General features: G+C 57.0%; 1 protein-coding gene across 3 annotated transcripts; it reads left to right on the top strand.

Annotated features, from left to right (window-relative positions):
• The first annotated feature begins 7,121 nt into the window (after positions 1–7,121).
• On the top strand, positions 7,122–21,616 carry DBN1 (drebrin 1). 3 transcript variants are annotated; one of them, XM_072823967.1, is made up of 15 exons: positions 7,122–7,334; positions 11,996–12,051; positions 12,661–12,773; positions 12,953–13,027; positions 13,139–13,285; positions 13,423–13,500; positions 13,763–13,914; positions 14,000–14,063; positions 17,508–17,567; positions 17,649–17,772; positions 18,528–18,665; positions 18,994–19,158; positions 19,562–20,223; positions 20,488–20,590; positions 20,734–21,616. In XM_072823967.1, the coding sequence occupies exons 1-15, from the start codon at positions 7,249–7,251 to the stop codon at positions 20,802–20,804; spliced, it is 2,094 nt and encodes a 697-aa protein (XP_072680068.1). In that variant the 5' UTR covers positions 7,122–7,248; the 3' UTR covers positions 20,805–21,616. The 3 variants fall into 3 exon arrangements, with proteins under 3 accessions (XP_072680068.1, XP_072680069.1, XP_072680070.1); XM_072823969.1 differs by lacking the exon at positions 7,122–7,334 and adding an exon at positions 8,022–8,132; XM_072823968.1 differs by lacking the exon at positions 18,528–18,665 and having other exon boundaries at positions 7,123–7,334.
• Positions 21,617–21,784: the final 168 nt, after the last annotated feature.

Genomic DNA, 21,784 nt, shown 5'->3' on the forward strand with positions numbered 1-21,784 from the left:
TTGGGCACGTCCTTCTCAAGGGAAGAGACAGCCTCTCTTGTGTTCTGAGGAACCCCAGAGCATGAGTGCAGAGCTCTCTGAATTCTTTTCATCACATCTTGCCAGAGCCTAGAACAGCACCTGGCACAGAGTGGATGCCCAATGAATGTTTGTGACTGGGTGGGGTGGGACATTTATGTGACAAAGACAGGAAGCAGATGAAGATTCAAGTCCATGTTCACCTCAGATTCAATTCAGGAATGAGTTTGGGACAGGACCAGGGAGGCCACAGATGCTTATAATTGATGCCCAGAGGGATCCCTGGGTGGCGCAGCGGTTTGGCGCCTGCCTTTGGCCCAGAGCGCGATCCTGGAGACCCGGGATCGAATCCCACGTCGGGCTCCCGGTGCATGGAGCCTGCTTCTCCCTCTGCCTATGTCTCTGCCTCTCTCTCTGTGTGTGACTATCATAAATAAAAAATAAAAAATTTTAAAAAAATAATTGATGCCCAGAGAAGAGAGTTGAGGAGCAGGGCCCCAGCAGGTCACAGCAGAGGTAAGCAGGTAAGATGTGGTTTCCTTTCAATGGAGACGTCCCTAGCATATTAAGCACAGTATCTTTCACTTCCACAAAGAAATGTACTCTCTCCCACTTCTCTTGAACTGTGAAGCCCTCTCAGTCCATGCTTGGTTTCCATGGATACAGGTGAGCAAGAGCACACAGGGGAGGAGGGTGAGTGCTGCTGGGAGCAGTCTGAGGGGAGCCTTCTGGGGGCAGCCACTCTCGGCCCCAAGCAAGGACCACCATTCAGGAATGCCCAGCTGTGACAAATCTCACAGTTTACCAACAGCATCCAGAGATGCAGACTTTTATGTAAAATCTGGTTTTTGGACACTGACAATTAAGGTTGATTCTTTCTTCACCTGTTTAAAAAAAAAAAAAAAATGAACGTGGAACAAATTCCACATGAGGACAGCCAGGGAAGAAGTGAGAGGCCAGGAAGCAGCAACATCACAGCAATGAGGGGACAGAGGAAACAAATGACAGCCCCTTGCAGAGCTCAGGGCAGGGGGGTAAGGGCAGAGCAGGAGTGTTTCCAGAAGTGCCAACAGTGTTATCCAGGCAGATAAGGCCAAGGAGTCCCCACCACATTTCCAACAAAGCAATGTTTGCCAGATCAGTGTAGCAGAGAGCTAGGCCAGGGTGAGAGGGACAAGCAGAAGGGCTGGTGAGATGTAGAATGAGAGGAGAGGAGAGTGCAGACAACTCTTTCAAGAGGCTTGGCTATGGTGGGCTAGGAGGAATCCCGACCACTGGCAACCACAGTCAAGTCAGTGGACAGCCCAGATGTGTGGAAGGAGGAAGCTGGGAAAGGTGGCTGAAGAAGGGGAAGTTGGGGGAGAGGGTGGACAGGGAGGGGAAGGTGAGCAGAGGGGTGGAGACCGAATTTCAGGAAAGAGAAGCTAGCCTGGATGGAAATAAACACAAGCAGGGGGCACCTGTTCCTAATGCTTTTCTGTCTGCTCAACCACAGAGCAATAGCTTATGTATAATTTAATCAGAAAACCACTTAGAGAGGTCATTAATGGCCTGTTTCAGACGAGGGGAACTGAGGCTCAGAGAGTGAGAGTGACCGAGCCAGAAGGGCTTGGGGATCAAAGGCTGAGGTACTCCCCAGTGCTCCTCCCAGCTGCCCCCACCACCACCGCCACCAAAGAGCTGCAGGGATCACAGTGTTCCCAAGCTGGGGTGTGAGGCTGTGCGGGTGGAGGCTCTGAGGACTGGGAAATGTCCTTGTGCCAGGCAGGGGAGGCCATTAGCGCCCTTGGAGAATGGTCTCCAACCGGGGTGGCAGAGCCCACGGCGGGGGGGAGGGGGGGATGAGTGGGCAACTGGAGAGGCAGCAGGCAGGGGAGGGGTTCTTGCCGGCTCTGAGCTGTTCGAGCTCATTTGAAGTCAGCGGGGAGAGAGGCGGTGCAGGGCGAGAGACTTCCACGGAGTACAGAGTACAGAGAACCGATGATCCCGGGGCTGCCTCCTCACCTGCTCAGTGCCAGCTCCCACGTGGCCCCCTCCAGGCAGCCCTGCCAGGGAAGGGAAGCTGTGGGCCAAAGGACTGGGCCCCATGGCGCACAGGGACCAGTGGCCAGGCGGGGATGTTGGAATCCCAACCCTGTGAGTGGAGGATAGGTACCCCTGGCCCCTAACGGGGTGCGGGTTGGGGCTAGGGTTCCAGGGGCCACAGTGGGGCAAGAAGCTTGCTGGGAGTCTGGGAAGAACTCCCAACCCTGGGAGATCGTGTGGGGAGGTCACCAGAGTGGCCAGGGGGGTTGTGGGGGGCAGCGCAGGCACTAAAAGGCCAGTTCAGCTTTCACCCTGTCCTGCTGCTGACAAGAATGACTACTGCTTGGGGATTAGGCAGATTAGGAAGGACTCTTCCAGCTGCCATTCAAACTAGTTTAAGCAAAAGCAAGCATAATTTGTCTCATTTAACCAGGAAGGTTGACAGCAGGAGTCTCTCCGAGCTTACTTTCCATCTCTCAGCTCTGTTTTCCTCATGCTGGATGGCTGTATTCTCAGGTGGGTCTCCCGTTATTGGCAAAGATGCCCCTCAACCAGCCCCAGGCCCATATCTTGCCAGCTCAGTAGCCCCAGAGGAGCCTTTCTCGGTGGTTCCAATAATCTCAGAGCTGACACCATTGGTTTGACTTGGGAGATGCGTGCATCCCTGAAGCAGTCTCTGCATCTGACCACGGCCTGGACTACCCGCTCCTCCCTGGAGCCTGCAGTGGAAAAGCAACCAGAGGAGAGGAACAGAGATTCCTAACCTTGGACATCCACAGCACTGGGCACATTTCCTCCCCTCCAAGCCCAGACCCCTGCCCTGACTCCCACTGTAGTCTCCACAGCTACAGCATTAAGAATTACTTCTGATGGGGTGCCTGGGTGGCTCAGTCAGTTAAGCATCTGCCTCCAGCTCAGGTCATGATCCCAGGTTCCAGGATCGAGTTCTGTATTGGGCTCCCTGCTCTGAGAGGAGCCTGCTTCTCCCTCTCCCTCTGCTGTTCCCCCTGCTTGTGCTCTCTCTCTAATAAACAAATAAAATCGAAAGAAAGGGATCCCTGGGTGGCGCAGCAGTTTGGCGCCTGCCTTTGGCCCGGGGCGGGATCCTGGAGACCCGGGATCGAATCCCATGTCGGGCTCCCTGCATGGAGCCTGCTTCTCCCTCTGCCTGTGTCTCTGCCTCTCTGTCTCTCTCTGTGTGACTATCATGAATAAATAAATAAAATCTTTAAAAAAAATCGAAAGGAGAGGAGAGAAAGAAAGAAAAGAAGAAAAAGAAAGGAAGAAAGAAAGAAAACAACTACTTCTGACCAAACTCTAGGCAGGGCCACACCCCTGGAAATGAGGGTGCTAGGAGGGGAAACAGGGAGAGCCTGTGGTGTGACGTGACATGGGACAGACCTGGGTTCCCATCCAGACTTTGTCATTCACCAGCTGCACACCTCAAGGCAAGTCATTGCCCCTCCCTGAATCTCTCCCATCTGTAAAACAGTAAAAACAGCCAACACATCAATAGCACCTACGATGTGCGGTTGCCACTTTAAGCACTTTTTATTTTTTAAGATTTTATTTATTCACGAGAGACCGAGAGAGAGAGAGAGAGAGAGAGGCAGAGACACAGGCAGAGGGAGAAGCAGGCTCCATGCAGGGAGCCCAACATGGGACTGGATCACAGGTCTCCAGGATCACACCCTGGGCTGCAGGCGGCGCTAAACCGCTGCGCCTCCAGGGCTGTCCCATTTTAAGCACTTTTTAGATTTTTTTAAAAAGTCTTCAGACAGATCCTATGAGGTAGGCACCGTCATGATCATCCCATCTTATAGTTGAAAATGAGTAAGACAAGAACGGTCTGGCAATGAGTCTAGGGCAACATGGTTGGCAAAGTCTGTGCAGTGACAGCAATGGACAGGAACAGAGCTAATGTGGTCCAGTGGCTGGCTCTGGACCAGGGGCAGATGCCTGGGAGATGCTCTGAGCACTGAAACAATGCTGGGCACTCTTGAAAGTACTTGGTTCAAACTTGGCAGGGGCAGGACAGGGCAGAGAAGGCTCCACCTGCTGATCCTGAAAAAGTGCTGAGGCTAACATGCCAGTCTTGAAACCTTCCCTGAGAGTTGAGAAACACAGAACAGGAAGATGGGTGTGGGAGGTAGGGAGAGCCAGCCTTCCAGGAGAAGGGAGGGGTTTCTCACCTTCGAAGCCCCCATCCAGTCACATTTTATCCTTATAAATCAGCAAAGAGGAGACTTAAAGAGGAGAAGCCTGGGATCCCTGGGTGGCGCAGCGGTTTAGCGCCTGCCTTTGGCCTAGGGTGTGATCCTGGATACCCGGGATCGAATCCCACGTCGGGCTCCCGGTGCATGGAGTCTGCTTCTCCCTCTGCCTGTGTCTCTGCCTCTCTCTCTCTCTCTGTGTGACTATCATAAATAAATAAAAAAATAAAAAAAAAAAAAAAAAAGAGGAGAAGCCTTTAAGCCAAGGTCATACAGCAAGTGACCAGCTTCTGGATCTGAATCCTCCCTCTTTTTTGTCTCTTCTACTCCAGGGACAGAGAAGCCACTGGACCAGCCTCCCAGTGTAGAAGGGAGCTGGCACTCTAGGGATCGGAGCGATCCAATATGTTAGTGATTTGAAGGGTGATCAGTGCTGGGAGTGGTAGACACGAAAGCCTGGTGGGAGCTCCAAGGAGGCACCGAGATCAACACCCCCGCCCCCGTTGTCCTACCCCCACCCGGCCTCAACTGGCAGGCCTGTGAGTTTGTTTCATGGGTAACAAGTGGCTGAAGAAAGGCAGATTCAGAGAGGGTGATTGGTGATCACCTTCCTCCCACTGGTAAAAGAAAGTGAAGATCATGATGGGGCCACTAAATTTGGCAACTTAAGAGTCACTAGTGACCTCACTAGTTGTCCCTGAAGCAGTGCCAGGGACAACAGAGCAAAAGGAGACAGATTGCAGATTTATTTTTTTTTTAATTTTTATTTATTTATGATAGAGAGGGAGAGAGAGGCAGAGACATAGGAAGAGGGAGAAACATGCACCGGGAGGCCGATGTGGGATTTGATCCTGGGTCTCCAGGATCGCGCCCTGGGCCAAAGGCAGGCGCTAAACCGCTGCGCCACCCAGGGATCCCAGATTGCAGATTTGTAATTTAGATTTATAGAGGGCTAAAGGGTAAGAGGACCAAAAGGAGTAGGCTCCAGGGCATGTAAGCAGGGAACCCTCTTTCTCCCCTGAAAATAGAGAAAACGGGGCATGGGACATATGAGGACTCTGTGCTATCTTTGTAATTTCTCTGTAAATTTAAAACTGTTCTAAAATTAAAAGTTTATTTAAAAATATAGATGGCAAAGAGGTGAGAGTAGGGTGGCTGGAGACAGTTTGTAGGTGACTGAGGGGAAGAAGGAATTTGAGGAAGGGAGAGCATGCTCATTGGACTTCTGTTTTTTGGATGTGAAATTGAGTGAGCAGGAGGCTGGGGAGGAGGAGGTGGTGGGGAATTCTGAGCTGGGACACATCAAAGAAAGTAAGAGGGGAATGAGGCCAGAGATGCCTCTACCTACTCCTCCCAAGTACCCCTCAGCCCTAGGGTGGTCTTCTCTCTCCCCAGAATCCCACTGACTCTGCCCAGGGCCTTGCTCCAAGTGGCAGCTGTGGAGAAATCACCAGGGTCAGGGGTCCATGGCATAGTAGGTGCAGAGTACCCGAGGGAGGTGTCTGTGAAATTTAAGGGGTTTGAAGAGGTTATTCCTACTTGAAAGCACTGGGACTCACTGCTAATCAATGCACACTGCTCTCCTTCTCCTCTTGGTGTAACTGATTACCCATCTCAGAACTCAGAGGCCCAACTGGGGGCCACCTCCTTTTCCATCTCCCAGACTGGACCAAGTAAAGCTTGCTTGATTCTGTCACCTCCCCCAAGAAGATGGGGGTGGGAGGCTGTGTAGGAGGTGGAAAAGGCTTCTTCAAGCTGGGGAGAGTTTCAGGGTCCCACCTCAGCAAGGAGTGGCGATGTTCCATGAGGCCCTGGCAGTGGTGCCCACTCCCTTGTAGGGGACTTCTGTACTTGGAACCCTGCCCTGGGAGTCTGGGGTTAGATGCTGCTTCTGGAACTGTACTTGGGATTCCTCTGTGAGGCCTGAGGCTTGGGAGAGAAGGCAAAGGAATTGGAGGCTGGACCCATCAGAGACAGCCCTTGGGGGCAGCCAGGAACTGAGAGAGTGCTCTGGAGAGAGGTGGGTCAGGGATGGGAAAGAAGTTGGGAATCCTGGAGTACTGAGCTAAGTTGGGGCTGAGCACAATCAAGGAGGCAGGGATGGAGGGGTGTGGTTGGGAACTGGGATCCCAACGGGAATAAGGTAGGCTGGACTGACGAGGGTGCTGCTAGCGAAGGTGGTTATTGTGAATGTGTGGAGGTGCGCACTGAGGGCGTGGTTGGGAAGTAGGCTGGGAAAGAAATGGGTTGGATGTGGGGTAGGGACACAGATGGCAGTGAATAGTGATGGGGGTGGCCTAGGAGTGGACCTTTCAGAGGTGGGTATGGGCTGCATACGGGCCAAGGTGGCTGGTCCAGTTGGGCTGGGGTTGAGGGTTGGAATGGAGATGGGTTTAACCTGGTTTGGGATGGCAGGGGGATGGGGCTAAGGCTGGGACGGAGAGAAATTAAGCACGGGGTAGAGCTGTGCCAACCGGAGCGAAGTGGATTTGGGCCTGGGACTAGGAGCTGGAAAGGAGAGGGGGGAAGCCGGGCCTGGGTGGTGGCCGCAGACGGGAACCCCGCGAGGTGGTGCCGCTGCTGGGTATGGGGCTGGGGGAAAGGGTGAGCGCCCACGCTGCGGACACCGTGCGCGAGGCTGGGGACGCGGGCGAGACGCGGCCGGGGTGCGGGAGCGCAGAGCGCGGGCGGGCGCGGGGCGCGGGGCGCGGGGCGGGGGGCGCCCGGGGCAGGCCGGGAAGGGGGGCGGCCTCCCCCTGGGCCCGCCGGGCGGCGCTAGGACCGGGCGCGCGGAGGGAGCGAGCCGGGCGGAGCCTGCGCCCCCCGCCCCCCGCCGGCCGCTCCCCTCCCCCGGCCGCGGCTCGCTGGGCTCGCGGCGCTGCAGAGGCTTCGCGGCGGCGGCGGCGGCGGCTCCCTCTTTCCTCGCCTCCTGCTCTGGCCGTCGGTCCGTGCTCCGCGCGTCCGTCCGCTCGGCCTCAGTCCGGCCAGCAGCATGGCCGGCGTCAGCTTCAGCGGCCACCGCCTGGAGCTGCTGGCGGCGTACGAGGAGGTGATCCGGGAGGAGAGCGCGGCCGACTGGTGAGCCCCCGCCCCGCCCCCGCCCGCGGCCCCTTTGTCCCCGCCGCCGCCGCCGCCGCCTTTGTTTCCGCCCGGCTCCGCCGCCCCGCAGCCGCGAGGGGAGGGGGCCCCGCAATGGTGCAGCGGCCCGGGGGGCTCGGGAGGGGCTGCCTCGGCGCGCGCCGGGGGAGGGGCCGGGCCGGGCGGGCGCTGCCGGCCCCGGGCGCCCGCAGGCGGCCCCGGCCTCGCGCCGCGGCGGTGGCCGGACGCTCCGGGGAGGCGCGGGGTCCAGATGCGGGGCCCGGGGCCGCTCGCCCTGCGGGAGCCCATCCCCCGCCCTCGCCCTGCCGCCCCGGGCCCCGGGGACAGGTGTGCACGGGGCGGCCAAGGGCACCTTCGCCACCTTCGGGCGGGAGCGGGCCGGGCGGGGACGAGGCGGGGAACCAGCCAGCGGAGCCAGCGCAGCCCGCCCGGCCCGGCCCGGCCCGGCCGCAGCACAAAGGAGAGCTAGGGCGGGGGAGGGGCGGGGCGGGCCGGGGCCGGGGCCGGGGCCGGGGCGCCCCGCCCACCGGGGGCCTCTGGGAGCCGGGGTGCGAGGGGGCCGTGTTCCTCGCCACCTAGCCGCCGCCGAGCGACTCCTGTTCCCCTCAGGGGTCGCGGAGAAGGCCGAGCTGAGACCTCCTCTCCCCGATCCGGAGGGGACTGCGGGGACTAGGCAGTGGGGCCGGGAGCTGCCTGGCCAGGTGGCCAGCTGGGGTCCCTGAGAGGAGGCTCCCAGGCACACAAGTGTGGAGGGAGCGCCCAAACAGGAAGGAGAGAGTGAGTACATCCATTGAGCCCCGAAGCCTCAGGCTCAGTGGTCAGCTTCCTCGTGGCAGATAAGCTGAGCTACCTTCTCTCCCTTTCCTGGCTGTTGTCTTGCCCTGAGCTTGAGACGGGATGGACCACCTGCTCTCTCTGGCTGGAGACCCCTGGGTGGCAGGAAAGCAAAGGGGTCCCACACTGCCCCATTCAGGAATCCCCTTCCTCCAAAATACTCTCTCCTGGGACAGGTGCCCATTCTGTTCTCTAGGCCTGGTCTTTTCCTAGCAGGAAGGAAACTGAGGCACAGAGTGAGGCTAGGTCTGAGGGCCCTCACGTGGGCTGGCCTCACCCTCATCCTAGGAGGGCAGTTAGGTAGGGACACTGACCCGGGGGCTGGAGGAGGGGCAAGATGGCCAGGCGTCCATGCCATGGTACTGCAGCACTGGCGGGCAGCCAGGCCTGGAGGGATGGATGAGGGAGAAAGCCCTCAAGTCCTGCAGGTCAGTCACAGGAGAGGCCAGCACAGGCTGAGCCGGCAGGAGGCCCACCCATTGTCCCAGCCCTGCCCCATGGGGGCTGAGATCATGGGAGGAGTTCAGGGCAAGTGGCCCGCTTGGCCTGGTGGAGGAACTAGGCTTAGGATATGGGCCTTGCCTGCAGAGGCACAGCCCGCCTTAGAACACCCTACTCGTCCTCTGGTCTGCTGGTTATTATATACCACCACCCCGTTTCCCTCTAACCTCCCAAAAGCAAGGTTCTGGCAGTCCAGCACAGGGGTACACAACCGCTGCTGGACCACATTCTGTTTAGCAGAGGCCTGGGCTCCCACCACTCAGCAGCATCCATGTGGCCAAAGCAAGTTATTCATCATTGGCATGCGTCACCCCCATCTGGGTTGTGTGTGGGACACACATGTACACATGCACCCTCGTACATACAGACATTTGCTAACTCCCGAGGGCCTAGATAGCGTTTTGTAAAGAGGATGTGAAGAACACATCCTGCAGAGTAGGGCATGAGTGCCCCCAGTCCCAGTACAGAACCAGGAGTATAGTGGAGTCTCAGGACTTGGGGGCAGACCCTGTACTCAGAGGCCAGAGGAGTGGATCTTGGGTACAATTGCTGTCTTGGTCAAGAGGCATGGTACTGCCTTCACTTACCTCTGAGGGGGATCTTGCTCCTATGTGGCAGAGCCTTTGAAATAGACTGTTGCCCTGGATAGGACACTACTCACTGTGTTAACTACACACAAGTGTCTGCTCCTCTCTGGTCCTCTTGAAAAGAGAAGGAGGGGATGGGACTCCACCATATCTGGGACCCCCAAGGCACCTTCCAGCTCCAGCATCCTGAGAGTGGAATTGGACTGAGGGCTCCTCCATCTGCCTTTGGTCCCCACCTCAACCGAACATGGGATCTCCCTGGAGTGGCACATCCCAGGCCCACCTCACCCTAGTCCAGTGTCTCTGGCCTCGGTGGCTTCTCAGAGTTTGTGTCAATATCACAGATACCTACTGGTTCTGCCCTGTGCTGGACCCGGGACCCAGTGAGTGATGCATGTTGATTGAATTGGATGTCTCCGTTTCACACAGCTTACAGTTAGAGGCGTTGTCTGTTTCCAGGGGTTGAAGCTGAAGAGACATGTAGATCCCTGGGACCCCATCCTGATACCTGTGGTTTCAACAGCTTCCACCCTTTCAGGCCTGGCTGTCTCTGATGTGTTTGAGAAGTACAGGTCTAATGAGATCTAGGATAGGCTTAGAGGCTTCTTGCCATCCCTTATGGGGTATGGTAAGTGCTCTAAGGAGGTGCAACTTAGGACAGGGCTTCCTGGGAAGCTGGCATTGGGTCCCTGAAGGATTTCAGTCAGGGCTGGCCCATGGGATGGATAAATAGGTCTAGCCCTCCTGTGGAGGGAAATTAATGTGCAGAGGCTCCCGGGTGGGAAATATCTAGAATTGAGTTTGGGATCCAGAGGCCATCCAGCGCATCCCAAGTGTTTGGTATGGAAACGGAGGTCTGGCTGGAAGGGCAGGTGGGGGCAGAGCTCAGGGTTGAAGGGCTGCTGAATGCTTAGGTATGGTTTCTGCCAGGCAAGGGCTGTGGCTGTAGCAGGAGAAGATGGCCAGAGGTGGGTAGGCAAGGGTTGAGAATGGAAGGGGTCCTTGGCAGGGCAGGCATTCCTGGGCCCTGGGAGAGGCTGGCAAGTTGTCCCACAGAGGTGTGATATCTAGAGCAGTGTTTGGAGACCAGGGTTCTTAAGTTCTGCCTCTGTTCCTGGTCTGTGGAATGGAGAGGGGCAGACTCCTGTTTCTCTGAGGGCCCTTTGTTCCCAGTGGTGGGTTAGGGTAGCCAGACAGGTGGTGGGACAGCTGTTCTGAGAAGCAGCTGCCAGGGTTGGGGCCCAAGCAACAGTTGGACCGGGAGCTCCCAGCCCCACAGCCCACCTGTGTCCCTTTCCGGAGGGAGAGGTCTAGGGGACCCTGTGGCACTGGCGGTGACTCGTTGGTGAGGTGGTGACTCTAGCTGACTTCATGAGACTGGGCCAGGGCCTCCTTCTTTTCCTCCTCCCTCTCCCCTCCCTTCTTCCTCCTTCCCTCTCCCCTCCTCCTTCTCCATCCCCCCTCCCTCCTTCCTCTTCCCGCTCTCCCTTCCTCCCCCTTCTCTCCCTCCCTCCCTCCCTCCCTCCCTCCCTCCCTCCCTCCCTCCCTCCCTTTCTCATTTTCTCTTCATCCCTTCACTTCCTTTCTCTTCTCTTTCTTCCTCCTCACTCCCTGTTTCTCTCGCCCTTTCTCTTCTCCATCACCCTGCCTCCCCGTCTTCTAGCCCACCCCCCACCCCCACCCTCGCTGCCTCCTCCACCTGCCCTGGAAATAGGGAAAGGAAAGCATGGCGAAGGGGCTTGAGACCCCCTGAGCTGCCTTCTCCCTTGCCCCACTGGGTTCTCAGGAGGAGATGTCTCTGTCTTCCCTTCTGTGAAATGGAGACTGGGCCACTACCTCTAGGGAGAAAAAGCCAGGGCAGAGAAAGCTAGGGAGGAGGAAGAAGGAGGAAGGCTGCTAGGGTTGGCTTTCTGTTGAAGCTAAGGCAGAAGGAAAGGCTAGCATTCCCTGGGGGCCAGGGCCTCAGCTCTGGCCCAGGCCTAGAGGCAAGGCTAGAAGGCTAGGAGAACATGCCCACCAGGGGTCTGAGTCTGGGCAAGAGTGACAAGAGTGACCACGGTGAACTCATCTCCATTTCTGAGAGGCAGAGATTGAGGCCAAGGGCATGTCCCTGGGGTCCTTTGTGTTCAGGAGAATGTGGCTAGGGTGGGCTCAGTCATGTGCCAGTTGCCAGGTTGCCATGGTTACTGAGGGATGCCCAGCGAAGAGAGCACCAGGTTCTCTCTCCTCCCCCTCCCTTGCCATGGGGGAGGGGCGGTGGGTACTGAAGAACATGCCAGGTAGGTTCCCAGCGCTGGCCAATGGAGGCTGAGGATTGTGGTAGCCAGGGAACGGTAACCAAGGAACCGTCGCCTTGGAGTTTCCATCTCACACCCGCTTGTAGGCTGCCAGGGCCTGAGCTCTGAGAACGGGACACATGGGCTTCCACAAAGCCAGGGACCAGGCAGTGATTTCTGCCCCCTTGCCTACTGCCCACCTGCCTAGGGCCTCCCTCTACCAAGTCCCAGGCTGCCCCCTCACTATGCCCCCTCCCCCTGCCCAGGCTCCAGCCAGAATTGGTGCCTAGCCCTGCTGTCATGATGACATGGCAGTGCTGGACCAGAACCCCTATCCCTGTCCTGCCTCCTCAGTGTCCCTCCTCCTCCCCAGAGCCATCCCCACCCAAAATTGGCAGCCTGGGCCCTGACAGTACTCTGAGGCACCCCTCCCTCTCCCCAGGGCTCTGTACACATATGAGGATGGCTCAGATGACCTCAAGCTTGCAGCATCAGGAGGTAAGAATTCCAGCCATTCCGTTGCCTTCCTCTCCACCCCCTCCTCTGGTTTTCTTCCCCACCCACCTGGCTCCAGGCCATCTCCCTGCCTGCAGCCAGCCGACCCACACTTGTCTGCCTGTGTCCTTCCTCCAGCCATCCCTCAGATCCCCAGGGCAGGGAAGGAGGGAGCCTTATTTGCTCTTTGATTATGAGAAGACTGAGCCTCAGAGAGGGACAGTGACTTGCCCAAAGCCACACAGCTAGGAAGGAGGGGGCCTGGCAAGGATGGCCCATGTCACATCTACTTTCTCCAGAGCCAGTGGGTCTTATTTTACCTAACTGGGCTCTAGCACTGTGAGAGGTGATGATGTGCGAAGAGTGAGACATGGGATGTGTGAAGAACAAACACTTCCCGAGTCCTAAGTCAGGCCCTGGGAGATTCAGAGACAAAGCTTGCCCCTGCCTTTTGACTCTTTCTCACACCAGCACAGAACTGTGGTACCTCCAGATCTCTGGGTGAGCCTGTAGAGCCCATAAGAGAAGTCTGCCCTTTGAGTTCCAGCCCCTTTGCAGGGTAAGGGTTCAGGAGATGAAGAGGCTTGCTTGATAACTCTTTGATTCCCCCAGATGGGGGTTTGCAGGAGCTCTCTGGCCACTTTGAGAACCAGAAGGTGATGTACGGCTTCTGCAGCGTCAAGGATTCCCAGGCTGCTCTGCCAAAATACGTGCTCATCAACTGGGTATGCAGCTGTGGGATGGGGAAGGGAGTAAAGGCCCCAGAACAGTGACCCTCCTCCCCAGGTCACCTACTGACACCGTTGGGAGAGAGCACCGCTAGCCCCCTGGGAAGAGAGCCCAGGGCCTCAGGCTCCTGTCCCCTCTTGTCCTTTCCTGACCCTCTCTGCTGGGTACTTTGCAGGTTGGTGAAGATGTGCCTGATGCCCGAAAATGTGCTTGTGCTAGCCACGTGGCTAAGGTGGCTGAGTTCTTCCAGGTAGGAGTGGGGCCAGACCTGGGGCAGGGTGGTAGGGTGGGGGCAGGGTCTCTATGCTGGGGGCAGTCATGGGAAGGAGCCAGGCAGTCCCAACACACCTTCTCGCTTCAGGGTGTTGATGTGATTGTGAATGCCAGCAGCGTGGAAGACATAGATGCGGGTGCCATCGGGCAGCGGCTCTCCAACGGGCTGGCACGGCTTTCCAGCCCCGTGCTGCATCGCCTGCGCCTGCGTGAGGATGAGAACGCCGAGCCGGTGGTCAGTGTGCCTGGGACAGGCTGGCCTGGCCAGGGCTTCACCCTTTGTGAATGGGAGCTCCCAGAATGCTCAGGAGGGAGCCCCCCTCCCCAACCCCCTCCCTCTCCCCGCTCATGCCAACTTGTTTGACTCTGCAGGGCACCACCTATCAGAAAACTGATGCAGCTGTCGAAATGAAGCGGATTAACCGTGAGCAGTTCTGGGAGCAGGCCAAGGTGTGGACCCTGGCCCCAGCTTTCAGGCTGAGCTGTCCTTCCCTGATCCTGCCCCATGGCATATAGCTCTGGCCTCTGTCCCCTAGTCCCCCACTTAAGCAGTGTGTCCCATCTCGTGTGCTACCCCAGCTGAAAGAGGGAGCCATATTGGGCTGAACTTCCCAGAAACAGAACCTCCCCAATCTTGTGTTGGGGAGGGGCTGGAGGGGCAGGGGCGGGCCCCAGCTCAGGGCCTGCACTGCCTTGGTGTGGGGGGTTGCAGAAGGAGGAAGAGCTGAGGAAGGAGGAGGAGCGGAAGAAGGCCCTGGATGAGAGACTCCGGTTTGAGCAAGAACGGATGGAGCAGGAACGTCAGGAGCAGGAGGAGCGGGAACGGCGCTACCGAGAACGGGAACAGCAGATCGAGGAGCACAGGTTGGCCCTGCCCCCACCCTAGGCCACTTGCTCCAGGCTGCATGTGGACCCACCCTGAGGTATGCATGCCCGCTTATCATTCCAGGAGGAAACAGCAGACTTTAGAAGCTGAGGAGGCCAAGCGACGGTTGAAGGAACAGTCTATCTTTGTAAGTTTTTGTTTGGGGCTCCCAGTCTCCTGGTTAGGGGAAGTGAGAATAGTCCCTGTGTTACTGGGCCTCTGTTGAGGGGGGTGGGCCTGGGAGGAGCTGGTTATCAGTGGCTTGACGACTGTTCTGGGTGTTCGGAGTACCTCTGCATGGGCATGGGAGTGTCACAGAGTGTCAGGCCTGCCACCCAATCATGTGGGTCTCTGTTCCTGGGCTGTGGAAAGAGACTTCCTTGGAGAAGTTTATTTTGTAGACTGAAAGAGAAAATCTGTCTTGACCCAGTCCCTCACTGACCTGCCCCTCCCCCCCAACTCCTCCTCCCAGTGGAGCCTGAGAAGCTTGGGGTGGGTTAGACACACTTCCTGCACTTTGGAGGGGCTGGAAACCTGGTCCCCACCACAGTTGTGCTGCAGAGCCACACGAAGGAGTTTGGGCCCGTGTTCTGAGCATCTGTACACAAGTGTGTATAGTTCTAGGGGTGTTCTCGTACCTCTACACACTGGGGGTGGCCCACAGAAGCATCCTGGGGTTGAGTCTTCATGCTTTGAATTGAATTTTGTATTTCAGAAATAGCCAAGGTCATTTAGGGTGGAGCATGGTAGAGTTCTGAGTGGGAGGTGGGCAGTACTCATGTGGATTAGTGATGGCCAGTTTTGCCATGAGGACCCAGATGAGCTCCAGGAGGGTCACCCCCGCAGGAGGCTGGGAGGGAGGAGACCCGACAGCCATGCCGACTGTGGTATGAAGTGGCTGTCAGAGTTCATTGCAGTCACATCAGCGCTGGGGGTGGAGATGTGTGGTTAGTGAGCTCCAGCTACAGTTGTTCATTCAGCACACCTTTGCCACCTGCCGGGTACCAGGTGTTAGAAACAGTGGAGAGCAAGATGGGCAAAACTTTTTTAAAAAGTAATTGATGAATCAGTTTATTTTGAATTGTGCCAGAATGTCCATAAAATGTGCCATCTTAACCATTTTTAAGTATACAGTTTAGTGGCATTAAGATTCCCAACATATTTACATTGTACAACTATCATCACTGTTTATCTCCAATTTTTTTCATCTTTCCATATTGAAACTCTGTCCGCATTAAACATTAACTCCCCATTCTCTTCTCCCCCAGGTCCCTGGCAACTGCCTTTCTACTTTCCGTGAATTTGACTACTCTTAAGTACCTCATTTGAATGGAATCGTAATATTTGTCCTTTTGTGACTAGGTTATTTCACCTAGTGCGGTGTCTTCAAGGTTCATCCATGTGTCAGAAGGTCTTCCTTTTTAAGGCTAATAACATTCCTTTGTACGTATACACCGCATTTTGTTTATCCATTCAGAGCAAGGTCGTTTTGAAAAAGCTTGCTTTATAGAGAATTTCACATACAGACACACAAAGGTAGAAAGAACAGTAATAGTGCATTCCCCTGAAGTGATCACTCATCTACACCAGTTGTCAACGTTTCAGGCAAAGTCTTATACCCGGCCCTTCAGGTGTGGCTCATAGGGTAGTGACAGTGGATATTCAAGCAGGTCAGTGTGGTGATCCTACCACTTCAGGTCCTCTAAAGAAGGTCTCATGTGACAACTTTGGAATTTAGAACCATAACATGCTGTCTCTTTGTTTAAGCTGTTGTTCTGCTTAAGAATTGCGTTCCTTGCCTAGGTTCCCTTTCTGCCTGAGCGGTCAGGGAGCCCCCACGTATCTGAAAACACTCAGGCACAGCAGTGCTTCTGACCATGTGATTAGTGTGTTGATCTCGCTTTTCCTACCCAGTACCCGTAATTTGTTTCAATCTTTTGCACGTCGTTAGTAGTTAAGGCTTTTGTGGTGAGCTTGCCTCTAGTCCTTTTTTTGAATGAGGCAAAGGCATCTAGTGAGGTCACGCTAGGCGGTGCTGAACACCAGCAAAGGCTGGTGGGATGTAATTTATGGGAAGGCAAGGAGCCTGGCTGGAGCCCAGTCGCTGAAGAGCAAGGGAAATTGGATTGGAAAGAGAGCTAGGTCAGAGGAGGACTTGAGACTTCATTCTGGAAGAACGCAGAGTTGTGGTTGGAATGACAACCCTCTTGAGGGGGATGCTTTGATAGGCCATTCTCTTAATGTATCCTGAGAGCAAAGTTTGAGTTTAGATTACATGCACAAAGCAGAGAAGCTCTGTAAGTCCCCCACCTTACCTGCAGCCTCTCCTCCCCTCTGCACTCAGTCCCTCCTGCCCCATCAGCCACAGTGGCAGCAGGAGCAGCACCAATTAAAAAGCTTTGATGTAGTGAGTTCAGTTGAGCAAACACATGCCAGCAGAACCTTGTGCTGGATCTCACTTCTTGTTCTGTGTCACCACAGAGGATAGGGGCAGTGAGCCCAGAAAAAGGAAGTTATGATACTGTGTAATCTGTGGTGTGTGCCTAGAATACCTCATGGAGACCCCAAAATGACCTGAATGGGCGAGGGACCACTTCTCCAGGAGGCAGTATCCAGGCTGAGGATGGAAGTGGGAAGAGTTGGACCTGGGCTGGGAGATGGGCACTTGGGGCAAGAGATTGATCTTCCATGCAGAGGCACGGGAGGGGGGAGATGATGTGCACATTCCAGGAACTCTGACTGCATCGTGTTGAGGACTTTGTGGTTACATCTTAAAGGGTGTGTGAGTGTTAGAGAGGTGATGGACTAGATCAGACAAGGGGAAGGGGAACAGGGGACACGCAAGGAACTCCTGTCTATCTTTATTCCTGGGGTCGCAGCCTCTAAACTGTAGTGCAGCTGGCTGGTAAAGTGCACTAGGGAATGCACTTGTGGTGGGGACTGCAGCAAACGGGATAGCACATGCCTGGGTTGAGGTGCCTGGGTTGAGGGCTCCTGCAGCGCTGCTCTGGCCAGTAGTTGCTTTGGGGCGTGTCCATTGTTGCCAGGGCTTCTGGCATTTTAAGAGAAACTGGAGACACAACACAAAAGCCTTCTGTGGGCCTTAGTCAACTAGTACTCACTATACTCTTGAGAAACCCGCCAAGGGATTTTAAGCTAGGGAAATTCATGGTCTCATTTGGATTTAGGAAAGATCCTTGTATGAGAGAAGAGCAAGGAGGCAGGTGACTAATGGGAAGCTCTCGGTCATGATGCGAAGATCAAGGCAGCAATGATAGGCATGTGGCTGGCTAGGTACTGGGGTAGGAGATCCAAGAACACTTAAGCTACAAAGCAGGGAGCACTCATGAGTGGCCCTGGATCTGGGGATGCAGGAGTAGGAGGAGCTGAGCTGGGTACCCGGGGGCCCATCTGAGCCAGAGATGAGGTGGCCAGGGCCTTGCAGGTGGAGAGGAGACTGGGTAGTGAAGGGAGCAGAGATGCCACCTCCAGGCCCCTTCCTTCCAGGTTGTGGAGAAAATCTGGGGCCTGTAAGAAGGCCAAGAGCTCAGGGGGAGTGCGGTACCCAGAACCCTGTCCCTTTGGTTTCCAGGGTGACCAGCGGGACGAGGAGGAAGAAACCCAGATGAAGAAGTCAGAATCAGAGGTAGAGGTGAGAGCTGGGGAGAGGGCAAGTGAGGTGGGCAGGGCTCGCCTCAGCCGGGCCACCCTGACCCTTTCTCCATACCCCTAGGAGGCAGCAGCCATTATTGCCCAGCGGCCTGACAACCCGCGGGAATTCTTCAAGCAGCAGGAACGAGTTGCATCGGCCTCAGCAGGCAGCTGCGATGCACCCTCACCCTTCAACCACCGGCCAGGTAGTCCTAGGTCCCAACCCCACCTGAATCCTACTCCTCAGGTTTGGGGCCTGAGCCTCTCTGTGACTCTTTCTTGGAAGGGAAGCCTTGCCCAAGGAGCCCTTGGAGAAGGCAAGGCCATTCCTCACGTGTGCTCTCACCCGCCGGCTCCCAGGTGGCAGAGCTGAGAGGGGCTCAGGCTGGGGTTAGGGGTGGCCTTGGCTGAGCGATGGGGGAGTACTGGAGGTCATCTGGGCAGCCCCGCCTTGGGCTGAGGTACCCCCACTGGCTGCAGGGAGCGGCCCCGCTCGGCTTGAACGAGGTCTTGCTGAGGGCTGTGGATGCATGTGGGGCAGGCTCTTAGCCTGACCCTGAGTTTGAGCCGCCTGGAACCTGCACCCAGTGCTTGCTGTTGAGACTCTCCCCATGTCGCTTCTACCTCCCTCCACGAAGCACCCTTCCGCTGTGTCCGCTGGCCTGAGTGTTTGCCCCGGCTGCGTGCTTGGCCCTGGGCTGGGGCTCCAGGGATGGGGCACGCTGTCGTGTGATGCTGAGGCTGGCTTGGTGTGGCAGGCTCATTGCTGTGCGTGCCTGGTGCTGGTGGGAGTCCTCTGGTGGCTTGAGGCTGTGGCCTAGCTTGGCTGATTGTGCGCCCTAGCTGAGGGTACTTTGGACTTCTAGGGCCAGCCTTTGGGGTGGGTGAGGCCTCAGGGCAGGGGTGGGGGAGACTGACCCTCTCTTGTCCTCTGTCTCTCTCTGTCTGTCTCTCTCGGCAGGTCGTCCGTACTGCCCTTTCATAAAGGCATCGGACAGTGGGCCTTCCTCCTCCTCCTCTTCCTCCTCCTCCCCTCCACGGACTCCCTTTCCCTATATCACCTGTCACCGCACCCCAAACCTCTCTTCCTCCCTCCCATGTAGGTAGCAGCCCCAGGCCACAGTGGTGGGGGGTAAGGAGGGCCCCGCTTCCCAGCAGTGCGCCCACCCTCACTCCCCCAGCCTGACTGCTGATCTCTGGTATTTGTCCCAAGAGCAGGTACTACCTGCCTCTTTCCCCTGGCCCTGAAGGGGCTCTGGCCCCAAGGTGCCTGGCTTATAGGATCTGGAGCTGTGGTCTGGCCCCCAAGGGGCCTGGGGGGCTTCCAGCCCCCACCCAGACTCCACACAGGAGGTGCTGGCCAGACCCCAAGGCGGACAATCCTGGTCCCTGGCCCTCATTGACCAGCCTGGGGGTTTATTCCACAGGCAGCCACTTGGACAGCCACCGGAGGATGGCACCTACCCCCATCCCCACCCGGAGCCCGTCTGACTCCAGCATGGCTTCCACACCTGTTGCTGAACAGATTGAGCGGGCTCTGGACGAGGTCACATCCTCGCAGCCTCCACCACTGCCACCACCGCCCCCTCAAGGTGAGTGAGGGGCTATACCTGAGCTGCACCAGGTCCCCCACCAGTCCCTGGGCTGGGAACTCCATGTGGCCATGCTAACAATTCCTCAGGGATCTAAGCCAGCTGTCACCCAGATTGTCCTGCCCTGGCAGTGGTGATGGCAGGGAGGAGCCTTGGTGTTGCTGTCAGACCTGTCATCTCTAAACCTGAGTGTGTCTCCCTGAACACTAGGAGATAAAGGGGCAGCAGGGCCCAGGGGCTATGCCGGAAGGTGCTCTGCACAGAACTCTTAGTGGAAACCTTCTATCCTGGAAGCTACTGACTCCCCAGTGGGTGGGCGAATAGAGTAAGGTGGCTGCCCCAGGCCTGCATCCTTTCCTGAGGGAGCTGACCACATGTCTCTCCTTCGTTGGTGCTATGACAGAGACCCAGGAGCCTGGGCCCGGCCTGGATAGTGAAGAGACCAGCAAAGAGGCCAGAGCAGCACCCCCTCAGGCCTGGGCTGGCCCCATGGAGGAGCCTCCACAGGCACCGGAACCTCCCCCAGGGCAAAGCAGCCCCACGGAGGACTTGATGTTCATGGCATCTCCAGAGCAGGCTGTCCTGGCTGTCCCTCTGGAGCCTGCCATGGCCAACTCTGCCACAACTGACACCCCGGCAGCTGATGCCAATGAAACCGACACTGCCACTGCTGACACCGCTGTTGCCAACACCATCACCCCTGCCGCTGCCAGCCTCATCGACCTATGGCCTGGCAATGGGGAAGAGGCCTCCACACCCCAGGCTGAGCCCTCGGGTGCTGAGGTCACTCTGGCAGAGGTACCCCTGCTAGACGAGGTGGCTGAGGAGCCACTGCCACTGGCAGGCAAAGGCTGTGCCAACCTTCTCAATTTTGATGAGCTGCCTGAGCCGCCAGCTACCTTCTGTGACCCAGAGGAGGAAACAGAAGGGGAGCCCCTAGCTGCCTCCCAGGTCCCAACTCTGCCCTCCGCTCTAGAGGAGCTGGATCAGGAGCCAGAGCTGGAGCCAGAACCAGAGCCCCACCTGCTGACCAATGGCGAGACCACCCAGAAGGAGGGGACTCAGGTGGGGCAGGGACAGTCTGGTGGGAGGGGTGGTGGTCAGGGTTCTAGCAGAGGCACCCCCTTCCTCTGTGACCCACATGATTGGAGGGAAGCTCCGTTCCCTTCTCCCTCCTTGGGCCAGCTCTGCTTTTTTGCTCAAAGCAGACATGTTTCCCTGGAAACCACTGATGGAATCACTGGTTGCTGGGGAAACGGAGTTCAGGCCTGTAGGTCAGCCCTAATCCTCCTTGGTGGGGCCCAGTGACCTGGAGCTTTCCTCCTGCAGGCCAGTGAGGGGTACTTCAGCCAATCACAGGAGGAGGAGTTCGCCCAATCGGAAGAGCTGTGCGCAAAGGCCCCACCTCCTATGTTCTACAACAAACCTCCAGGTAGTACTGGGGTGGGTGATGCTGGGGTGCTGGGTTCAAGTGTGTTTGCATACACACACAGCCACAGCTCCCAGGGACTGGGGGACACAGCCATGGGCTTGCTGGGCCATCTCCTTAACTCTCCTCCCTTCCCGACATCACAGAAATCGACATCACCTGCTGGGATGCAGACCCAGTACCAGAAGAGGAGGAGGGCTTCGAGGGCGGTGATTAGCGGTGGTGCCTGCCCTCAGGCTGCCCTTGCCAAGGCCGCCCACCTGTGTCGGCCTCTGGCCAGACGGCCCGCCGCGCCTGCACTCGCAGCAGCTCCGCCTGGCATCCATTCCGGATTCCGGCCCTGGCCCAGGACTTGGCCGCTTCCCTACCCACAGGGCCCAACTTTTACAGCTTTTCTCTTTTTTTTAAAGTTGATAGGAGACTTGTACAGTTGACTGGTTTTCCTCCCGTTGGTAGTTGAGACGCTGTTGCAAATTCTACCCCTTCCCCGCCCGGTCCAGATTGTAGCTCTTAGCCCTCCCTGCTCACTCAGCTGGCCGGGGTGGAGGCCTCACCCTACTTGGGGCCTGGTGTCGGGGGAGCTCTGGGTGGGAAAATGTCCCACCTCTTTTCCTAGTTTTATGTTTCTTGGAAAAATATCACTTTGTATTCTCTGTCCAGGGCTTCAGATATTTTGCACGAATTTTAAAACATGGCAATAAATGGCTCGTGGGCTCTGGCTCCCTGGGACCCCCTCCCCACCCTTCCCTTGACCCCTCCCCGCCTGGCCCAAAGGAAGTAGGCCCAGATGGGGCCCCTCAGCTTCCAGGCCCTTTCCTGCCCCCCTCCTGCTGGGCAGGTCCCAAGCTGGAGGCCCTAGGCGCGGATCAGGTCAGGGCTATCGGTGGGGCCCGGGGCTTGGATGGCCCCTCCCCAACTCCTCCCTCTTTGCTTGGGTTCCTTTTTCACGTTCAGTAACTGTTTTTTTGGAAAGCACAAACTTCTGTAACGGGTCGTGCTGATGTCTGTTAATAAAGAAATCCAGATCCCTTTGGGCCTGCTGCTCCGGGCCTCCAGGGGCAGATCTGGGGTGTGCCGCCTGCCCTGTGACCCCCGATTCCCAACTCTTCCCACCTCCAAGGTCACAGGGGGTGCCCTCCCTGTGATCTCACGGGCAGGGAAGGTCTGGGGCTCCCAGGGGAAGCAGCCTATGACGCT

Source organism: Canis lupus, chromosome 4, assembly GCF_048164855.1.
Source record: "Canis lupus baileyi chromosome 4, mCanLup2.hap1, whole genome shotgun sequence".
NCBI lineage: Eukaryota > Metazoa > Chordata > Mammalia > Carnivora > Canidae > Canis > Canis lupus.